Source organism: Neolamprologus brichardi, chromosome 18 (genome assembly GCF_056152115.1).
Source record: "Neolamprologus brichardi isolate AB-2024 chromosome 18, ASM5615211v1, whole genome shotgun sequence".
NCBI classification, from domain to species: Eukaryota; Metazoa; Chordata; class Actinopteri; order Cichliformes; family Cichlidae; genus Neolamprologus; species Neolamprologus brichardi.
This window is the reverse complement of record NC_142121.1, coordinates 23766768-23786312: the sequence shown is the minus strand read 5'-3', so window position 1 is coordinate 23786312 and position 19545 is coordinate 23766768. Positions and strand designations below refer to the sequence as shown.

General features: G+C 40.9%; 1 protein-coding gene across 1 annotated transcript in view; it reads right to left on the bottom strand.

Moving 5' to 3' along the window:
- Positions 1–1604: 1604 nt before the first annotated feature.
- Positions 1605–19545, bottom strand: part of ece2a (endothelin converting enzyme 2a) — a 96003-nt gene continuing 78062 nt past the window's right edge. The window contains exon 5 of the mRNA XM_006786586.3: positions 1605–2320. Within this exon, the coding sequence (XP_006786649.2) occupies positions 2030–2320 (291 nt within the window). The 3' untranslated portion in view covers positions 1605–2029. The remainder of the gene's footprint in view (positions 2321–19545) is intronic.

The following is a 19545-nucleotide window of genomic DNA, read 5'->3' as shown; positions in this document are numbered from 1 at the left end:
TTGATAGACTCTAATACTTTACATGCAGGCTGTTGCTGCTGTTGGTATGCACTACGTCTAGACATGCCAGCTTGTCTTGCAATCTGCATAACATTGGCAGACTAGTACTGCACTCCAGAATGCAGAGATCGCTGAACTATCCTGATATATTGTCGAGACAGGCATGACACTGAGATGTGAAATTGGTTTATAAATGATAAAAGTTTCAATTACGAACTGAACAAGAGCCGAAGCTGGTGTAGTAGCAGCACAGACGGAACATATTAACACAGAAAGAAGTCGCACCATGAGTCACAGTTAACCTAGGAACAAATCCTTCTTGATGATGTCATAATTACACTAATTGACGCAGCAATAAACATGTTAAAAACGAACAAAAGTCCGCCTCAGAGGTAGGATGGTTACTTCGTTTCCTGTGGAAGCGCATTCTCCACATTCAAATAGGAAGTCTTATCTTACATAATTCGAGTGCGTCTTCTGTATCTCATAATGACAGGAAAGCCAGCTCTGTTACAAGTATAACAATTTTCTCGTAATTACAAGTTCCTGATGTTGTAATTATGAGAAAAGGTGAAGGTGGTTATCAATCATCGCTGTTCACTGAGAGACATTTGTTTCTATTATTTTCTTTCTATATGGTCTAAGACAGTGAGAGACATTCAGTGAGTCTACCTGTGTGAACAGCAGTTAAGTCATCACTGGATCATATTTTCTATAGTTTTAACACATTTTTAATCAAATTTTATGGCCTAAAGGACAATAAAACTGTCTTTGCGTTTCCTCTGCATCCAACTGTCTTGTCTCTCTCTCATAACGTCCAAATCTTTGGAATAAAGGCAAACTTACTCTTGATAGAAATCACACTTAATGGTGCAAAAGTGAGAACTCCAAATCATTCGTGTCCTAGCTTTAATCTGCCCGAATCTGGGAAATCACAAGATTTTCCCACTCTTTTCTTGTATGTACGAGAAGGCAAGTTTGAACTCATAAAGAGATTAGGCCACGTTTTTTTTTTGCCTCTTTGGGGAATGTGATGCACTTTTGAAATATCAGACAATTCAATACTCTTCTGGGATTTTCCCACATAGGGGAGGATGATCCGGGAAAGAGAAAGTTTCCAGTAAGCGGCAGTTCTGTGGGTCAAAATGCCTCGTTGATGCAAGAGGTCAGAGAAGAATAGCCAGACTGCTTCAAGCTAACAGGAACAGCAACTCAAAGAAGCACTCATTATGACCAAGGTATGCAGAAGAGCATCTCTGAAGCACATGGGCTATAGCAGCAGAAGACCACACTGGGTGCCAGTAGTTCAAAAAGTCTTAATATAACTAGAAAATAAGAGACTGGAAAACTTTGCCTGGTTTGATGAGCCTTGATTTCGACTGTGACATTTGAATGGTGAGGTCAGAATTTGGTGTAAACATCATGAAAGCATGAATCCATCCTGCCTTCTGTTAACAGTTCAGGCTGGTGATGGTGCTGCTGTGGCCTCCACAGTCATCAGATCTCAATCCAACAGAGCAACTCTGAGATGGGATTTGACGAATGTTTCCAGCACCTTGTTGAATCTGAGCCGTGAAGAATTGAGACAACAGATCAGTTAGCCATTTTTTTTCTTTGCAAATGAGAAATTTATTAAGAGTAACATTTGTTAATCATGTTTTCAAAACGACAAAAGGCACACATTTGTCTATTAAACTATTGTGAATACATCTGGTCAGACGCAGGATTTTGTCTCAAACATTTAGATAAAATATGGATTTCAATTTCCATTTATACAGCAGTTCTCTTATCTTTACAACATCTTAATTACATTTGCAGAACATTTATCCAAATATATATCGGTATCTTGATAAAATTAGACTTTAAAACTAACATCTAGTACGTCAAACAGTATAAAATAGTTACTCCTTACAAATTCTTAATAAATACATAAAAACAGTAAGGCAGAAATTTGGTTAACAGTTTCCCGTTGCAAAAAATCACAATATAAAGATTACTTATAAAGGCAATCCTACATATCAGAGTCACCCTACAGGTCAATATTAGCCAGGAAGTCTTCCTTATCATCATTTGTTATTGTAGTAATCCTGGTTGGTGGAGTTTCGGTGTCCTGCAGCAGCTTTTTCTCCAGACCTGCATCTTCCGGGCTGAGCTTCTCCCCTTTGGTCATGACATACACAAAATATTCAAAGCCTTCTCCATAACTTTGATGTTTGATGGACCATTTATATTCCGTACGGGCATAGAGCCGTTTCCTGAAAAAAGGCTGAGCGAAGGTAACGGAGACAAACCGACCTCCAGGTTTCAGGCAGCGGCTGATCTAAGAAGGCAAAGAAAAAGCAGGAGAACCTTATTAGGACAAACAAGCACATCCTACATTACCACCAAGACACCCATCATAATCATAATTTTCAACACGGTCACTACCACCTGACTAATAAGTATTTGATGATGCTGGGCAATGAATCTTCATGATTTATGTAAATAGAAAAACTTGGAATTATTTTATTTTGTGGGATTATTTAGTTTTTAGCCAAGAGGCAGGTGCAATGGGAAGGCAGGGACAGGACAGTGATATGCAACAAAGATAATGATAATATTTAAAGTGGACGTTTTAATTATCTGGTACATGCTTTAAACCTTTAGGCAAAGGCAAAGGAACAGCTTCCAAGGATTCAATCATAGTCCTTACAGGAAGTCAGCTGCTTTGGGCTCAGCGTGGCATAATGTGGACTGATATCTAGTTAGTTGGTTGATAAGACAAGGTACTCTGCAGCAGGAATGCTGTTGAGTAGAACGCTTTAAGAGCACTGCTTTGGGCTGCACTAAGTGTACTAGACCTTTGATGATGTCTTGAGTGCATTCTAGTGAAATATTCCCGTGAATTTAAAAAACAACTTTCTCAAAGATTCATGTCTCCGTGATTTAAAGAAAAACTATTGCATGGATCAGCCAATCAGATTGCTTTAATGCGCACAAGGTGTTTTACTCTGTAAGCCTCTCAGCGACTTGGTGGTTGCATAATGCCCATCTCTGCGTAGGCTTGCTAAGACAATTACATGCATTTTCTGCAAAGCTAGACTTTCTAAACAAACCCTCGTTTTTTGTTTAGAAAGTATGCATCTGACTGAGTGATCATCATTACTATGATGGGTACAATGTTATTATAAAAGAAGGCTGGAGCTTGGAAAATAAAACCTGAGATAATCTTTTTTTTTTTCTCAAAGTAACGGTGTGGGAGAAGCAATCTTCTAAAGTGAATTCAAATCTGAGTCATAACATCTCTCTGTGGCTGCTGCTTCTTTGTTATACACCTTGAATTTTAATTACACTGACAGGCACAAAAGAAAAAAAGAGACGTGTCTCGGTAAAGTTTGTCAACCCCACGCTGCTAGAGATTCTCCAAGTCTTTTCGACTCTACTGGGATGATGTGAGTCTTGGGAGTCCAAAACCTCCCATATGTGTTTGGCTAGGTTAACGATCAGTGACTGTGAAGTTCAAAGTGCACGATTTACATCACTTTCATCCTCATCAAACCACCTCAACCTCTGTGGGTGGAGGATAGTGTCATCCAGACAGAGGCCACTGTGATCAGGACAGAAGTGTTGCATTGCAGGACAAAAGTGACCATTCAGAACAACTTTGTATTGATGTGCAGTGACCATTACCTCTGAAGGGACACTATAGAGCCAGCTGATCCTCTCACTGTAGGAGTGAAAGGTTAAGCTTTTCCCCTAACATGTCACCCATCTGTTACATCTGTCAAATACCAAATTATCTCAAACTGACAGAGCAGACTTTAAGCACTGAGCTTCTCAGTCTACAGTGGCTGCTGCTTAGTCACGCGGTCTGATAACACGGTGTGACAGGATGAAAACTTAGAGGGTCCCTGCATATGAATAATTGCTACTTTGATTCTCTCACCATACCAACGTGTTTATCCTTTGCGAGGGATACACGTGTGCATCGGGACACGGCAAGTTTCACAAGAGGCAGAGCTCAGGCAAGCAGGAGTATAAAGACACACACGCACATTTAGTTAGACATTAGCAGAGAGTTTCTCCAGAGACATAAGTGTGTGTGGGAGTAAAGAGACACAACTCGCAGAACTCTGTGTAGACACAAACTGAGCTTTTTTTGCGTGTTCCATAAATCAAACGTGTCAACAGGGTGAATAACAGATTGCAGGAGAACTATTACAAGTCTGCAGTAGCTTTCTTAAAACTATTATCTGATATGACATCAGAAGATAGTTCAGTAATTTGTCTCTTAAACTCAAAACAAAACTGTTACTGATGATTCAGCCGGGGGTGGGGGGGTGCTCTGGAAAATGTGAAGGAGGGGATATTTTCATGATCTTTAAAGCTTTTTCTATTGATAAAGAACCCCCCTCAATTAAGTAAGAAACAATTAAGTGACAGAAAGTTCCTATTTTTCACTATTTGCTGTTTTTACAGGGGATTTGCATAAAAAAGGACATTTTCTTTTAATTCAATAAATTGTATATTTTATAATGATGGGACAGTCTGACAGTCTGTAATTTTACACAATATCATGCGTCGCTGGTTCAGGACACTTAAGGTTAAAGTAGTCTGAATGTGGCCCCGCAATGTAAAATGAGGTTGACATCCCTGGTGTGAAGTGTGATTGAATACTGTCAGTGTTTACAGATCTGGCTGTGAGACTTTGTGTTAATGGTACTCTGTGCATGTGTGCGTCAACTGTGTTCTCCTATATGCCCAAGAAAGATTGCTCCAAAACAGGCCTGGGCATCCCCAGAAATATGCGGCCCATTGGAAAAAAAAGCTTTGGACCTAACCTGTTGGTCCCGATTTTTAATTTGACCTAAAAATGATCTGAGTTTGTCCTAAATTCATTTTGAGAATGAAAACAACTATTAGATAAACAGGTTATGATATCTGTCTGAACACACAGACATCTACTGAAAAGACAATGCAGAGAGAAGCTACTTCATGGTCTTTGTGGGTGGCTTCTTGCCCGGGTCCTGAGGGCAGAGAAGCTGGTGTTGAGCTCACGTGTGACTGTCATGCAAGCTGGGATGGAGTGGCTGAGGTCTGTATCGTAATGTGACAGAGTGTGGAGCCAATCCTCATATACTGCTGGGGTCTTTTGAGAGTTGCTCTCAGAGGAGCACGTGTATCCTGCTCTTCTCACATGATTCATCTCCACCAGCATGCAGCCTATATATGAATTATTCACTTTTCACTGTGACACAGAGGAAAAATGAGAGGAAGAGTGGAGGGGATGTTGGATATGGGATAAAATATGTCATGTAAGGCAAAGAAACAAGAAAGTGAAGAAGATGTTCCAGATGAGGGACACAAGATAAAAGTATTTAAAACTGAAACCTTTTTATGTTCAGATTTACAACATTTTGGGTAAAAGCAACTGCACTAGTTGTCTTCCTGACAAAGCTAAACTAAGCTAGGCTGAAATAACTGTCAGCCAGTCGGGAAGCGCAGAATCCAGACTTCAGTGTTTCTCAAAGCTGAGTTAACTGAAGCAAGAAATAAAAAATGAAAACAAGATGGCAAACACACCACTGCTGCCTTTCCCCCGTCTACACAGTAGGAATGGTGAACATGTTAGCTCACAGCTGTTTCCACTTAGCACACAAATATGACTGGTTTGAATCATGTTTCTCTTCAAAACATTTATCGAGAACACAAATGGTCCCAGTAAATGTTTTACTGTGTTCTTATAGTTTGACATGAAATGAATTTGGATGAATGTTTGACTTGATGTTATTATCTATCTAGGCTCTTTGAAGATGTCTCCTGTTGGCGGGGCTTCACTGGTGGAATATTTCACTCACCCTTAGGTGGAAGCTTGCTATTAGTAGAACACACCGCGTGGAAGGCCCTTATTGGTGAAATATTAATAGAAAATATTTAGTTGATTCATGGACTCTATTTTATTCCCTGATGTGGGCCTGTGTGCCAAACTGCGTTGGAGTTTTTATATAACCTTGTTGTGAAAATAAAGACGTTTTAATTTTATTTTGAAAAGAGTATCTTGGAGTTTTTGATATTCAAGCCTATATATATATATCCCTTCCACAGAGCACCTCAAATATGCTATGCTGCCAAAAGTATTTGCTCGTCTGCCTTCGCACACTTATGAACCTGAGTGATATCCCATTTTAATCCATGTGGTTTATTATGATATAAACAAGGTTTATGAGTGTTTATGGGAATTTCTGACCATCCTTCCTGAAGGGCATTTGTGATGTCAGATTGATGTTGGAAGAGAAGGCTTGGCTCACAGTCTCCGCTCTAATTCATCCCAAAGCTGTTCTTTCAGGTTTAGGTCAGGACTCTGTGCAGGCCAGTCAAGTTCTTCCACTCCAAACTCGCTCATCCATGTCTTTTGGGACATTGCTTTGTGGACTGGTGTACAGAGATGTTGGAACAGGAAGGGGCCATTACCAAACTGTTCCCACAAAGTTAAGAGTGTAAAATAGTCCAAAGTGTCTTGGTATGCTGAAGCATTAAGAGTTCCTTTTACTAGAACTAAGGGACCGAGCCCAACTCCTGCAAAACAACCCCACACCATAATCTCCCCTCCACCAAACTTTGCTCTTGCCACAATGCAGTCACACAAGTACCGTTGTCCTGGCAACCGCCAAACCCCGACTCATTCATCACATTACCAGATGGAGACGCGTGAGTCGTCACTCCAGACAACACATCTCCACTGCTCTAGAGTCATCAAGTAGCGGTGGACTTTACAATTTGTATTGTGCTTGTGATGAAGGCTTGGATGCAGCTGCTCGACCATGGAAACCCCTTCCATGAAGCTCGTTATAAACTGTTCTTGAGCTAATCTGGAGTCCGCACGGAGTTTGGACGTCTGCAGAAAGTTGATGACATTCCTCTTTGTTACATTACCACTAACATTTGACTGTGGAATAATTAGTAGCAAGAAATTTTCATAACTGGAATTCACTGAGCTCCTGAGAGCGGCCCATTCATTCACAAATGTTTGTGAAAGCAATCTGCATGCCTAGGTGCTTGACTTTACAGACCTGTGTCCATAGGCGCGATTGGAACCCTGAAATCAATGGTTTGAATGGGTGAGTGAATACTTTTGGTAATATATTGTAGAAATGGGTAGAATCCATGGAGTACAACTTATCAAAACAATTGACATTTATTGGAAAAATTGAGATCTTTAGGAACTAAATATATAAATTTGTGTGAGTCAGTATTATGTCTATATTTAGGCTGTTGTCAGTCTCAGGATGCCAGAAAATGCTGTTTTGTTGAAAGTTGGTGGAGTCTCACAGAAATGCATGAGATTGTCCTTTGTCATCAGTGCTGTGAAAACCTACCACAGATTTAACGAGACCAAGCTTGTCACATTTAAATGCATGTACCATGTGGCACCCCCTCTCAAGATTCGGGGTGGAGTGGTTTATTTTAATGTAAAACCACAACGTAAACTAAAACTAAACCAAACATGGTGCTGAAACCTCGCCAAACAGTCAGTGAAAAAATGAAACGAAGCACAAGAGAAGCAACTTGTGATTTTTGCCACCTCCACCCCTCGAGCTTTTGCTGCTCTTTCAAACAGAACCACCCGCACTGACCTAGCTGATGCTTGGAAGTAACTGTTGCCAAAGGAAACTTCCTGTGTATCATATAAATGTTCCTTTAATACTGTACATTTTAGCAGTTTTCTCAGAAAGTCCCTTGGCTGTCACATTTAACTTTACGCCAAAGTGCGACTCGCATTTCACTGAACTGCAGTGCGAGTTAACATCCTCCTGACTTCATCACATCAGACATTATTCATGACATTGAGATGTATGGCTGCACTCAGTGCCTTTGGAGTGTAACTCCAGAATCTTATGTCACAGGTGACTGATGTCACTGCAGCCCAAGAAGACACTGAACTACAGCAAACGAGTCAGCTATAACTACTGTAATACCCGCTGTTTGACAGTGAGGTTGGCAGTTAGAGGATGGCAATAAATTATCTGATGTTTCAGGTCATTTTACACAATGTAATACATTAGTCATACATCAAATTACCCTTTGTGTTTACAAGATACATTACTAACCCAGATTCTCACACTCAGCATGGGCCTGTATAAATGCATACACTGAAAATCCTCATGAGGAGGAGGATGATGCTCTGAGTGAATTGAGTCATATTTATACAAAGTCTGTATGCAAATCAGCTCGTGCATGACAGCAGCTCTGACATGATGTAAATCACACACACAAAAACAGAATCTCATTTCTTCAGGACAAGTGGAGAAAAAAGCAACAAACACAAGGAGTCACATATTGGAAATAACAGATGGATAAACTGGGATTTATATGAAAATGCAGTCAGAAAAACACGGAGGCTCTTTTCAGTCCGTCCACTCTTTGTCAAACATCTGTAAGCTGATCCCAAGTAGGACACAGGGTTCCTCCAAGAGGACAGGGGAAACCACTGTGGTAGTATTCATTTTCACACACTACTGAAGTGCTGCCCCAAAATACACAAACACACCTGAAAACACAGCTGAGATACACAAACACACAATGACACGCATGGACCCCCCCCCCACACCTACCCCCCCACACACACCAACAGGTCATAGCCTGTTCTGAATTATTTAGCGTGGCAGTTGAAGCTTGTGTCCAAGTCACCTGACGTGTCTTGAATGTATAAAGAGGAAATATGAGATCCGGAGTTAAGTTTCCCATGAGATTTCCCAGGTACTCCCACTGACACCTTTGGATAATTTATCTCTTTGTTATCATTCCCTAGAGGGAGTTCATAGCGAGAAGAAAATGGAGCACAGCGTCAGTTCAGGCAGGCCATGAAGTTAAACTTCACCACAATCCTGGCATATCAGTTGATCTCAATGCAGCTGAAGGCTCAGCTGATACTTTCCATGCATCTAATTTATAAATCTAGGAAGAAAACAATGTTTAGGCTGCTTAAGCCCACTCACATCTGGTCATCTGTAAGCTGCTGAGCAACCCACCTGCACCCCTGCTCAATCTGACTTAAACCAGCTTTTAACTGATTCCTTGCTCTTGCTCTTGCTCTTCCTGCTGTAAGCTTTCCACGTACTGGCATGGAAGCGTGGAGCGGTATCAGGACAGAGCCACAGTGCCAAATATAAATAAGAGCAGATGGTAATAATCTTCTTTTGGCTATGGCAGTCCTGATAGAATTATACATCAGTAAGTTTTGAGCTAAAATGCATTTCGTTGTCTCCAGTGTCTTTGCAGCTTTGTCTAAAATGGGATTAACCTAAATTTTATATTTAAGGAGCTCTTTTCCATATTCACATAGTTTATTGTGCTAATCTAAAATTAGCGTCCCTGCAACATTCATATAAAATTTGTTAGCTATTACCTGCTTACATTTCTGGCAACACCATTAAGATCAATTTTGCACAGTTTACTGTGGCCAGGTAGTCTTGTTAAGCTTACTGATGAACCAAACTGACCCTATAAGTACAATGAACTTCAAAAGGACTTATATTAACATTAGGCCTCTCTCTTCTGATTCCCTGTTAGTAAATGATTTAATAATTGATGAACATGTTGATTTATTCTGCTATACAGAAACTGTACAGGATGAATATTGTTAGTTTAAGTGAATTGCCACCTCAAAGTCATACTAATAGCCCATTTCCACTAGTACCTACTCGGCTCGACGGCCGTTTTCCATCACAATCGAGTACCACCTAATGTGCGTAAGGTCATTATAGCAACGACTGTACGTTAAGCAGCCAAAAGTCCTGTGACATTATTTGTATGCAACACAAACGCCACAACAAAGAACCACAATGAGACAATGGTAGACCGGCTGCTTGGTTCATGGCTTTTTTGTCATATTCAGGGACCACATTGTTGTTTTTTGTATAGTGATTTCCCTTGTTGCCGGGTTTCAAAAATGGCAGTTTTGATTTTGGCGAAGAAGATGCTCTCATGATTCATTGAGCAACACCACTGAGTAGCCAGTTGGTGGTATGCAGTCCGTTTACATCACGTTTTCGGATCGCCTCAGATAACTTGGGATCCCACCTGAATAGGTACCAAAAAAGTACTTGGTACCAGGTACTACCATCTAAAACCCTAAAAACCAAGTAGAGCCTTGCCGAGCTGAGTAGGTACAAGTGGAAAAGGGCTATAAACTGTCAGAATCCTCAAAGCACAGGTCGAGGAGTAGGAGTGACTGCAATCTTTCACCCTAGCCTATCAGTCAACCAAAGACCCATTTGGTTCTTTATTTGAAAAGCTCTATTCTAATATGTAAAGGCCTGGATGAAATCTAATTTACTACGTCTAAATTCAAATAAAACTGAGGTCTTTACTTGGTCCTAAAAATCTTACAAACATGGTAACTTAACTATTTTATTAGGTATTTACTTTGGGGGCTTCCCATGATGCAATGAGCATTTCTTCTTCACTCGGGTCTTTTACCTGTCTGTCTGATTATGCATCACTACTGTATTTAATCATTAGTAAATATTAAATTCACCCTCTTTCTCTCATAGTGTGTCTTTTATCTTGTCTCTCTATGCTCTCTTCTCTTCCCCGTCACTCCAACCAGTAGCAGCAGATGGCTGCCTGTCCCTGAGTCTGGTTCTAGTGGAGACTGTTTTCCTGTTAAAATTGAGTTTTTCCTACCAAGTGCTTGCTCACAGGTGGTTGTGTAATTGTTGGTTTTTCTTTAAATTTTGTAGGGTTTTTACCTTCCAATATAATATTGTTGTTGTGAATTGGTGCTATTTAATAATAACTGAAATTAAAAGATATGCAGCCAAACTAACATCTAAGATTTGAGAATAAAATGCAGGTTTTGTTTTAGTCTATTAAAAAATATCAAGAGCCAGAGAGAGAGTTCAGGAAACTTAAATATTTTAAGGGGACTGAATCTAAAATGTGGTCACATTTTAGATTTTATAAGTGTGGAAGAAGGTTTGATTGAACATGGCATCTCTAATAAAACTGCCTTATGACCACGACATCACTGAGGGCTTTAGAGCAGGAAAAATCTAACAGTTTATGTCTGCAACTTGAAAACAACCTGTCAATAGTGCAAATCAATGCTTTCTGTGTTACCTGTCTGCTAAAATCTCAACAGATTGTCAAGCCGCCATGTAAGCTGTATCTGCAGACAGTAGTCAAGTTTCTTCCCCCAAATAAATGGCCTGTATTTGTATAGCGCTTTTCTAGTCCCTAAGGACCCCAAAGCGCTTTACACAACCTGTCATCCACCCATTCACACACACATTCACACACTGGTGATGGCAAGTTACATTATAGCCACAGCCACCCTGGGGCACACTGACAAATAAAATGTCTTGTTCAAAAATTGGCAGTCAGAGTGGTTGAAACAGAAAGAAACACTGCAGACTGCTAAAGTTCTCTCTGTACGTCAACATTTTGGCTGATTGCATCACTGTTTTCTTAAGATTTGTTATGCAAATCATGCATGCCAGTGTGTACACTCAAATACAACCGACAACAAATAGAAAAACTATTTGTTTTATATGTATTGTATGCATTAGAACTGCATACTACTATATTTTGCTTATGAGATTAAGTCTTATAATAATCTTGCATCAGAGTAATAAGGCACGTAACAAAGATGTTCTTAATAAAAAAGAACAAATAAAATAAATATATATGAGAACTACCAGTCAACTTTTTTCTGGATAACTACAAGAATTAGTCTGGTACATATAACCTGAAGAATCCAGGTACTGGAAGAAACAGATCAACTTATTTAAACCTTTGAAATATTAACTTTGTATATGTCAGTCTAAGTCCCTGCCTGACCTTTCCACATTAGTCAGAGAGAAGATAAGCTGTGGAGCCAAGAAGAATGACATTTTATTCACTCAGCAGTCTTTCTTTCTCCAGGTGCGCACTCTGAATTTCTCCTATTCACTGCTTTGTCTTTCTGTCCTCACTGGGCTGCAATATCCTCGGTTATCTCCATTGTCTCTCCTCGCTGAGCTCAGACTCGCCTAAAGATACTGTATATGAGATAACTGATGGTCTCTGCTGGTCAGATGAGGACAGGGTGACAGGTGGTCATAACTGTGATTTCACTCTGCAAAACCTTTAAGTTGCATAATCCGGGTTCATCTGAGATGGAAATGTTAAGTTGCTCACGAGCCCTGAACTTCTCTAGATATTACTCAACAGAGGTGCAGGCAAGGAAGCAAATGTTTGCACAAATAAAGATTTATTATAATATTAATTTGTGCCAGTAATACAACAGTGGGTCACAGCTAGCCAGAAATTGTCCTGCGTCCTGTCTCTATACTCAAGCAGCACCCTTGCATAATGCAGCTGATGCAAAATACCACAAATTACCAGCTACTGTGGGTTGCATGCGAGAGGACGACTTCACAGAATGACCTTGTTTTCCAGACACACTTCAAACTTCATCCTTTCTTGTTCTTGTGCATCAACAACAATCTCTTTCTGATAGCTGTTCATGTTTTCATTTTATCAGTTCTATTAAACATTTCAATTAAAAACAATTGTTAAAAATTATGAACCAACACAGAAGTTGGCAATTCCCAAATCATTTAGTGAGTGTAGATGGCTTCCATCCATCCATTAGCTCGGCTCTCACAGGGCAAGAGGTGGAGTACACCCTGGACAGGTTGAAATGCCATTACAGGGCTAACACAGAAAGACAAACCATTCACACCTACAACCAAATTAGAGTCACCAATTAACCAGATAACTAACGTGCATGTCTTTGGACTGTACCTGTAGAGAACCCATGCAGGCACAGCGAGAACATAGAAATGCCACACAGAAAGGCCCCGGCCAGGTGGTGAATTCAAGCTCAGAACTTTCTTGGTGTGAGGCTATCGTGCTGTCTTTGGCGTTACATTTGCAATTTAAATGTACACTCACCAGACAGATTGTTCGGTACATCTGTTCAACTGCTTGTTAATGCAAATATCTAATCAGCCAATGACATCTCAGCAACTCAATGCACTGTCACGAAGATCTGTTGAAATTCCAACTGAGAATGGGGAACAAAAGTGATTCCAGTGACTTTGAACATGGCCTGGTTGTTAGTGCCGGACAGGCTGGTCTGAGTGTTTCAGAAACTGCTGATCATAGGGATTTTCCCACCTCTAGATTTTATTGAAAATGTCCAACATGGATCAAAAGCTCTGAGGGATTTTTCCAGCACCTTATTTAATCAATGCCATGATGGATTTCGGCAGAAAAAGGGGGGCTTAGATGGTTCTGGTGACTGTAGGGTTGACATGGCATCCAAATAATTTAAAGCTGATGAACTTTATTAATGTATACAATTGTATGTCTGTGAGGGAAAAAACAACTAAAAACGACTGAAACAACAGTGCATATAAGATACTGCTGTGATCATTTTCATATGTTTTTAGAAATATACTGATTGCTTTCATAGGAGTTTACATACATAAAAAGAAGCTGAAAGGGGGAGGAGTTCATCCTATGCTACCTCCATTTCTCAGGTTTTTCCTTGCTATTAGAAATTAAAACTCTGTGGCTATGTTTAAGGGTTGATGTGAAAGTAAGGAATCTACAAGTGAAGTTTTATTTAACACCATGCAAACAGGAATATGTACAACTTATACTTCTGTCATTTGATAACACCTGTATTATATTCCTATCCTTTTTCTTCTTTCAACCTTTAAATTCACCAGCAACAAAAAAGTTATACTTTGTTGCACCGTGGATAAAGTAGGAGGCCAGATTTTGAAAGGAGAGCGTGCTAAATAAAGAAACTGAGTGTCAATTAACGTGTTCATTTCAAAATGCTTGTTAAGTTAAAAAAAAGCCGCCATCTGTTCCAAGCTGAAGGTAGAAGCTGAAGTAAGGGGGTGGGACTGTGAGGGGCAGGCAGAGGTGGAGGTGGCGCTTTGTGCGTGCCTGAGTGTGTGTGCACCCACTTCACTGTGGGTGAGGCAGAGCTGATCAGTGGGTAGAGACAACAACAGAGCGCTATCTCTGGACAACAGACCTGGATGGACCACAGCCTACTGTCTCCCTTAGACGTACCGTTAACACATACACACACCCGCACATTCACTTGCATGCCAACCACACACACACACACACACACACACTTAAAGTGGGGCAAACATATTTTAAAAAAGCAGGGAGGAGGTGCAGTTTTTTATTTAGGTCATATTTTCACATCATATTTTATAATTTCCCTCCCATCTTGTTTACTGGGATCATGTAGCTCTGCAGCCCCCTCCCTTAAGGAATGTGCATTTGAAATCTACCGCCTCCCTTCCTTTCCATTTCACCTCACCCGAAGCCTGCAGCCAAGCATGTGGATGGCAAAAACGTGTAAACGTCTTGAAGAAACGAAGAGGGCGTGGGTGAGAGAAGCGTGGAGGAAAAGAAGGACAGGAGAGAAAATAAGTGGGGGGAGGGGGGGGCTTACTCAATGTGGGTCTCCTAACAAAGCAAATCTGCTCTTCCCTTCAGGGGTGCAACAGCCTGCTTTGTTTCCTCCATCCCTCCATCCACTGTTTTATCCATCCCTTTCTCTCCTGCTTCTAAAGAGCCAAATGTGCAGCTGCTATGAGGAACCATCTGCCCCGAAGAAGCTTCGTTTTATGTGCACGCGCAACTTTAAACTCTGTCTACAACAGAAAATATCAGCGACTGAAAGTCCAGCTCTATCTGAGTTGAACTGGCGCACATGACAAGCACAATAACGACACAATAAACAAGCAAAAATTTGATTACGCCTTTAACGTTTACACAGCCCCTTATTCCCACCGGGAAACTTACAGTACTTGGAGCAACAATAGATAACAGAGGAAAACGTGACAATGTTGGATTCCCTCCCCCCATCCTCATCTCCGCCCTCCTCCTTTTCACCCACCCACCCATCCTCCCCTGAATTTTCCTTTCCTCCTCACCCCGCATCGCCTCCTCCACCCGTTGACTACACAGATAAATTATACATCAGAAACCTTCTCCTCTTTTCCGCTCTCTCCCTCCACATCCACACACCCCCTTTAGCTTGCTGGGACAAAACTGCTTGTTTGTGCTCGACTACATGTGCGTGTGTACTTCCAGCTCGTGATGCGCTGCCAAAGAGCTGCGCCGATTCCAAAATGACTCAACACCTTTCTGACACAAACCTGAGTGCAGGTTGTGCGGCGGGCTCGCAGAGGCTCGAGCTACAGTGGCAAGACGACGACAACAACAAGAGCACGCCTTTCAAATAGGCGCATCTCTCCCTCTCATACCTTGCGTTGCCATGGAGATGAAAGTTTTGTGCTGGTCACAGTAACATATGTAGGTCAAAGCGGGACACCTCTCAAAACAAAAACACCAGGCGGTGGCGACGGGAAACTCACGCCTTCATTAGGCAAGGAGAGAAAGTGAAAAAAGTTCAGATAACGAGCAGCCCTGAGAAAACAGCTCCAACGACGCAAAAGCACACTGAATATTTACTGTGGAAATAAACAGAAAAACTTATCTGAGATGTAAGGCTTTCATTTTTTTTAATCACTCTGGCGAGCACACTTGTGTGTCAGAAGTTTTTCTCGACAGCCTTATTAGTGCACTGACTTTAGGTGTATGCAGGAGTTCAATAAAAGACAAGGAGTCACTATTATCTGATACTAACTGCAGCTCTGAACTGGGTCACTGCTGATGCATTTACAAAAGGCTTCTTCAATGTTGAAGAAAGCTGAAAAATGAGGGAAACTCTTGTCTTCGGGCTAAATTTGAATGGCGTATCCGTGCTGTGAGACGTGATATTAGCATTAGTGTGTGTGTGTGTGTGCGTGTCCGTGAATGCGTGGACCCATGTCTAATTAATCAGCATCTTCAAATTCGGACGCCACATTCTCTCCTCGTGGCACACTGAGCTAAAATTAAAACATCTGTGTCTTCTCCTTTCCATCCACTACAACCATCTCAGGCTTTTATCTCCCATTTCTTCTTTAGCTCTTGCTGCCTCCTCACCCTTCCTGCCTTCCCTTCTCCACTGGGGACCAGACAGAGGTTTGCTTTAATTACTGAACTACTTTTCACACCAGTGGAAAAAGACGGAGACACTCATCAGACAACCACACCCGCCCACTGTTATGCTCCCAGCATCCCTGCGCTGCCTTTCATGCACTTTTTCCCTTGCGTTTGTGTGCCTGCGTGAACGTTTGCTTTGTGTTTCATTTTTGTAAAGCTTCCTCTAAAAACGCCTCATGCGAGGTCGCTGCTTATAGCAGATACACAGCAGAACATTGCTGCGGTCAAAAATGCTAAATTAATTAAGCGATGTTTGCTATTCTTGGCTCGGTATGATGAAATAAATGATGCAGACTTTGAGAAAAACTTGGATAGGAAGGCACAGAGTCAGCGAATGTGTGATTAATAAACTCATCTGCCTTTCAGAACAGTTGGAAAAAAAATTGTAAAGCTTCGGGGAAATAAGAACTGCAGAGAAACTGGAGCAAAACGTGAGCGCCTGGTACAGTGACACGTTTAGAAGACGGCAGAACAAGAGGAGGGAGGGTGTTTCCCTCTTTTTTGTGGTTCACTCCTTTTCACACCCTCTACATCTCTGTTTTCTTATTCGCTAAATCTCACAACACATTTTAATTTTAATGCCATTTGCACGGCAGCTAACGTTTTTGCTGCTTTAACTGTTCCTTTTAAGCCTTACGTTGCCAGAAGGAAATGTAAACGTCAATGCACGCTGACATATATTCTGAATAACCAAGAGCCAAAAGAGAAACTGCTCCATCAATAATTCTTCCTCTCCCTTTAAATGGCAAGCCAGGGATAAGGCACCTGGCAGTAGCTGAAGAAGAAAGCAGAAACCGCAAGTGAGGCAGAGAAGGATGGAGGCTGAAAAGGAAGTAAAATGGGCCAGTGTGTCTGGCTGCTGAAGGGGTCTCTCGTGGGACTTGGAAGGCGGACAGGACAGCCCGGTGGAGGTCCCCGTAGCACACTAACACAGTCCAGTCCATTCAGTGGGCCAGTAGCACAGGAAAGCTGCTAAATATTACAAGACACAATAATAGCACCTGAGGAACTTAGATCAGATGACTGAGTGACAGTTTAAGAAGTTGGTGTATGATTAGGGCTGTTTTCAACACATGAGGTGGCATTTCTTAACAACAGCTGCATTTGTTCATTTTAGAAAGGTTTGTTCCGCTACGATGACAGCTAGAAAAGAAGAGTTGAACTTTAACCCAAATGCTTCTGTGTTGGGACACACAAAGTCTAACGGCGGACCATCAGTGATGTGCAGAAACCATTTGGACTGAGACAGTTCCTAAACACATGATCGTGTCTGATGATGTAGCTCCTCTGTTCCCTACATTTAGACTCTCTTTTGCTTCGTTTAGCTATCCTAACCTAACCTAAAATAAACATAAGATACAGCGTTAAGAAGCACAGCGCCTGAGTGTTCTTTATGGGTCAGTCACACCATCTTATTGATTTGATCAGAGTTAATCTGCACTGATGAGCACCGCACATCTGTTTGCAATAGGGGGTTTGACTCAGGTGGTTGCCAACTGGTTGCACTGTGGCTATATCCCTACACTGTATAAATGCAAGATTGCTATGTAAGTGCCTGTAAGTCTGCAACTACTGCGATCACTATTTCTTGAAGAAATCCATGAGATGCTGGCTGGAGTCTGAATGGAAGTTAATGTAAATTTTTGTTTACCATTCATTTAATTTGTATGAATTAAATATTAATACAAATCAATTACTGTAATACATAACATGATCATTTATTTCTAGCAGTTGGCAGCATTTGTGATATTCAGTGATTTAGGACAGCTGACTGCTGTGTTATCAGTGACAGATTATATGTAACTGCCAGCTTGGCTGAAAGCAGACTCTCCATCTTATTGCGTGTCATCACCGTCTTGATAGATCGCAGTGGTTTTGAAGACAGCAGCTAACTGTGTGTGGTCATAGGTCTGGTCCTTGTCTTTGGGACAACTGACCGTGACTGTAGCTTTATTAAAACAAATAACAAAGCTGCTTCTGCTCCAGGTCAGCAGCACCAGACAGAACAGTATTTGCACAGACAAATGATGTTGCGAATCAAGACTGCCCACAGTAAAGGCATCATGAGGAAAAAACATGTATGTACATATGTATGTATAATGTCTTGGTGACTTTACTACACAGCTAGTGCATCCAAGAAATGCCTCTCCTCCTCTGCTGCTTTTATTTTGCACAACAGAATTTTCTCTTTTATAATGTCTGTGGATAGTTGAACATCAGAACTGTATCCCTCCTACTTTAATCTAATTGAACTTGACGTAAAATGGGGTAAAATTTGTGAACAGCAGGAATCGTAGCATGTTCCTCAGTAAAATATGGAGGGTTTATTTTTACAACCAAATAACATCCATCCATCCATCTTCTTCAACTTTATATACGTCTGCTATATTTGCACAGATTGTTTGGCCAGCACAACAACCAACTGGCTGTATTTCGGATTGCTGTATCCCATTAAGGATCACATTTCTGCTTCTTAATTTTATTTTCTGAATATAGCCATTTACAGGTTCATTTTGTAAACTCTGCTCTAAGAATGTCTGCAAAGGTTCAACCCTCTTTCATTCGATTACAATGCTGTCTGTTAGAGAAATCAAAGTAACAGAGAAATCAGAGTAACTGGTCAATTAGAGCAAACTAGACCATTTACTGTTACAGGACTGGCTTTTCTTTGAGAGCCACAAAAGCAGAAAGCAGAACATGAAACTGCAACAGAGATGCTGCATCCTGCAGAGCATCTCTGTTGCAGTGATGACCCATTTGATGTATGCATGTGCTGGACAGATACTGCTCTGGTAGAGAGAAGTAGAGGCAGAAACTCCTTTACAGCACAGGACTATAGCAGGCGTAGGCAGGCAGTTTCCATAACAACGTGAAAAGAAATATATAATCTAAACAACTTCAGCCAATTTATTCTTAAAGTTTAGGTGCAAGAAAGCCAGTCTGCTTACCTCATTACCTTCAATTACATAACAAATAGATCATAACATAACAACTGCAGCTTACGCTCAGAGTTACTTAAGCAAAAAATCGATGCAAATTTTTGTCACCACCACCTCCTCACAGCTCCTGTATTTAAGTTTCTTCCAGCTACAGCAGTTGTGCTTAGAGGAAAGAGACTGGTGACAGAAACAATGTAACATCATCTGTCAAAGATGCAGTTTATGGTCATCTCCCAGCTTTCTATAAAAATGTATAATATTTTTGCATTAAAATATTAATCCTGAGTAATGATCAACGGTACTTGGATGTCCACTCTTTGGGTATTTTGGGTAAATACACATTAGTTGTTCTTCATCGCATCTAAATCTATCCAGATATGTATGTAGTGAAGACTTTGAAAGATGAGACAAAAAACATAATGCTGTCACCAGCATGTAGGCATGATAATAGATACTACATCAAAATCCCTCAGCTTTAATTTGACTAGGTTTGCATGGACATAGAAATTAGTGTGTGGGAGAAAAAGCCATTTTTAAACCACAGGCATGCAGCATG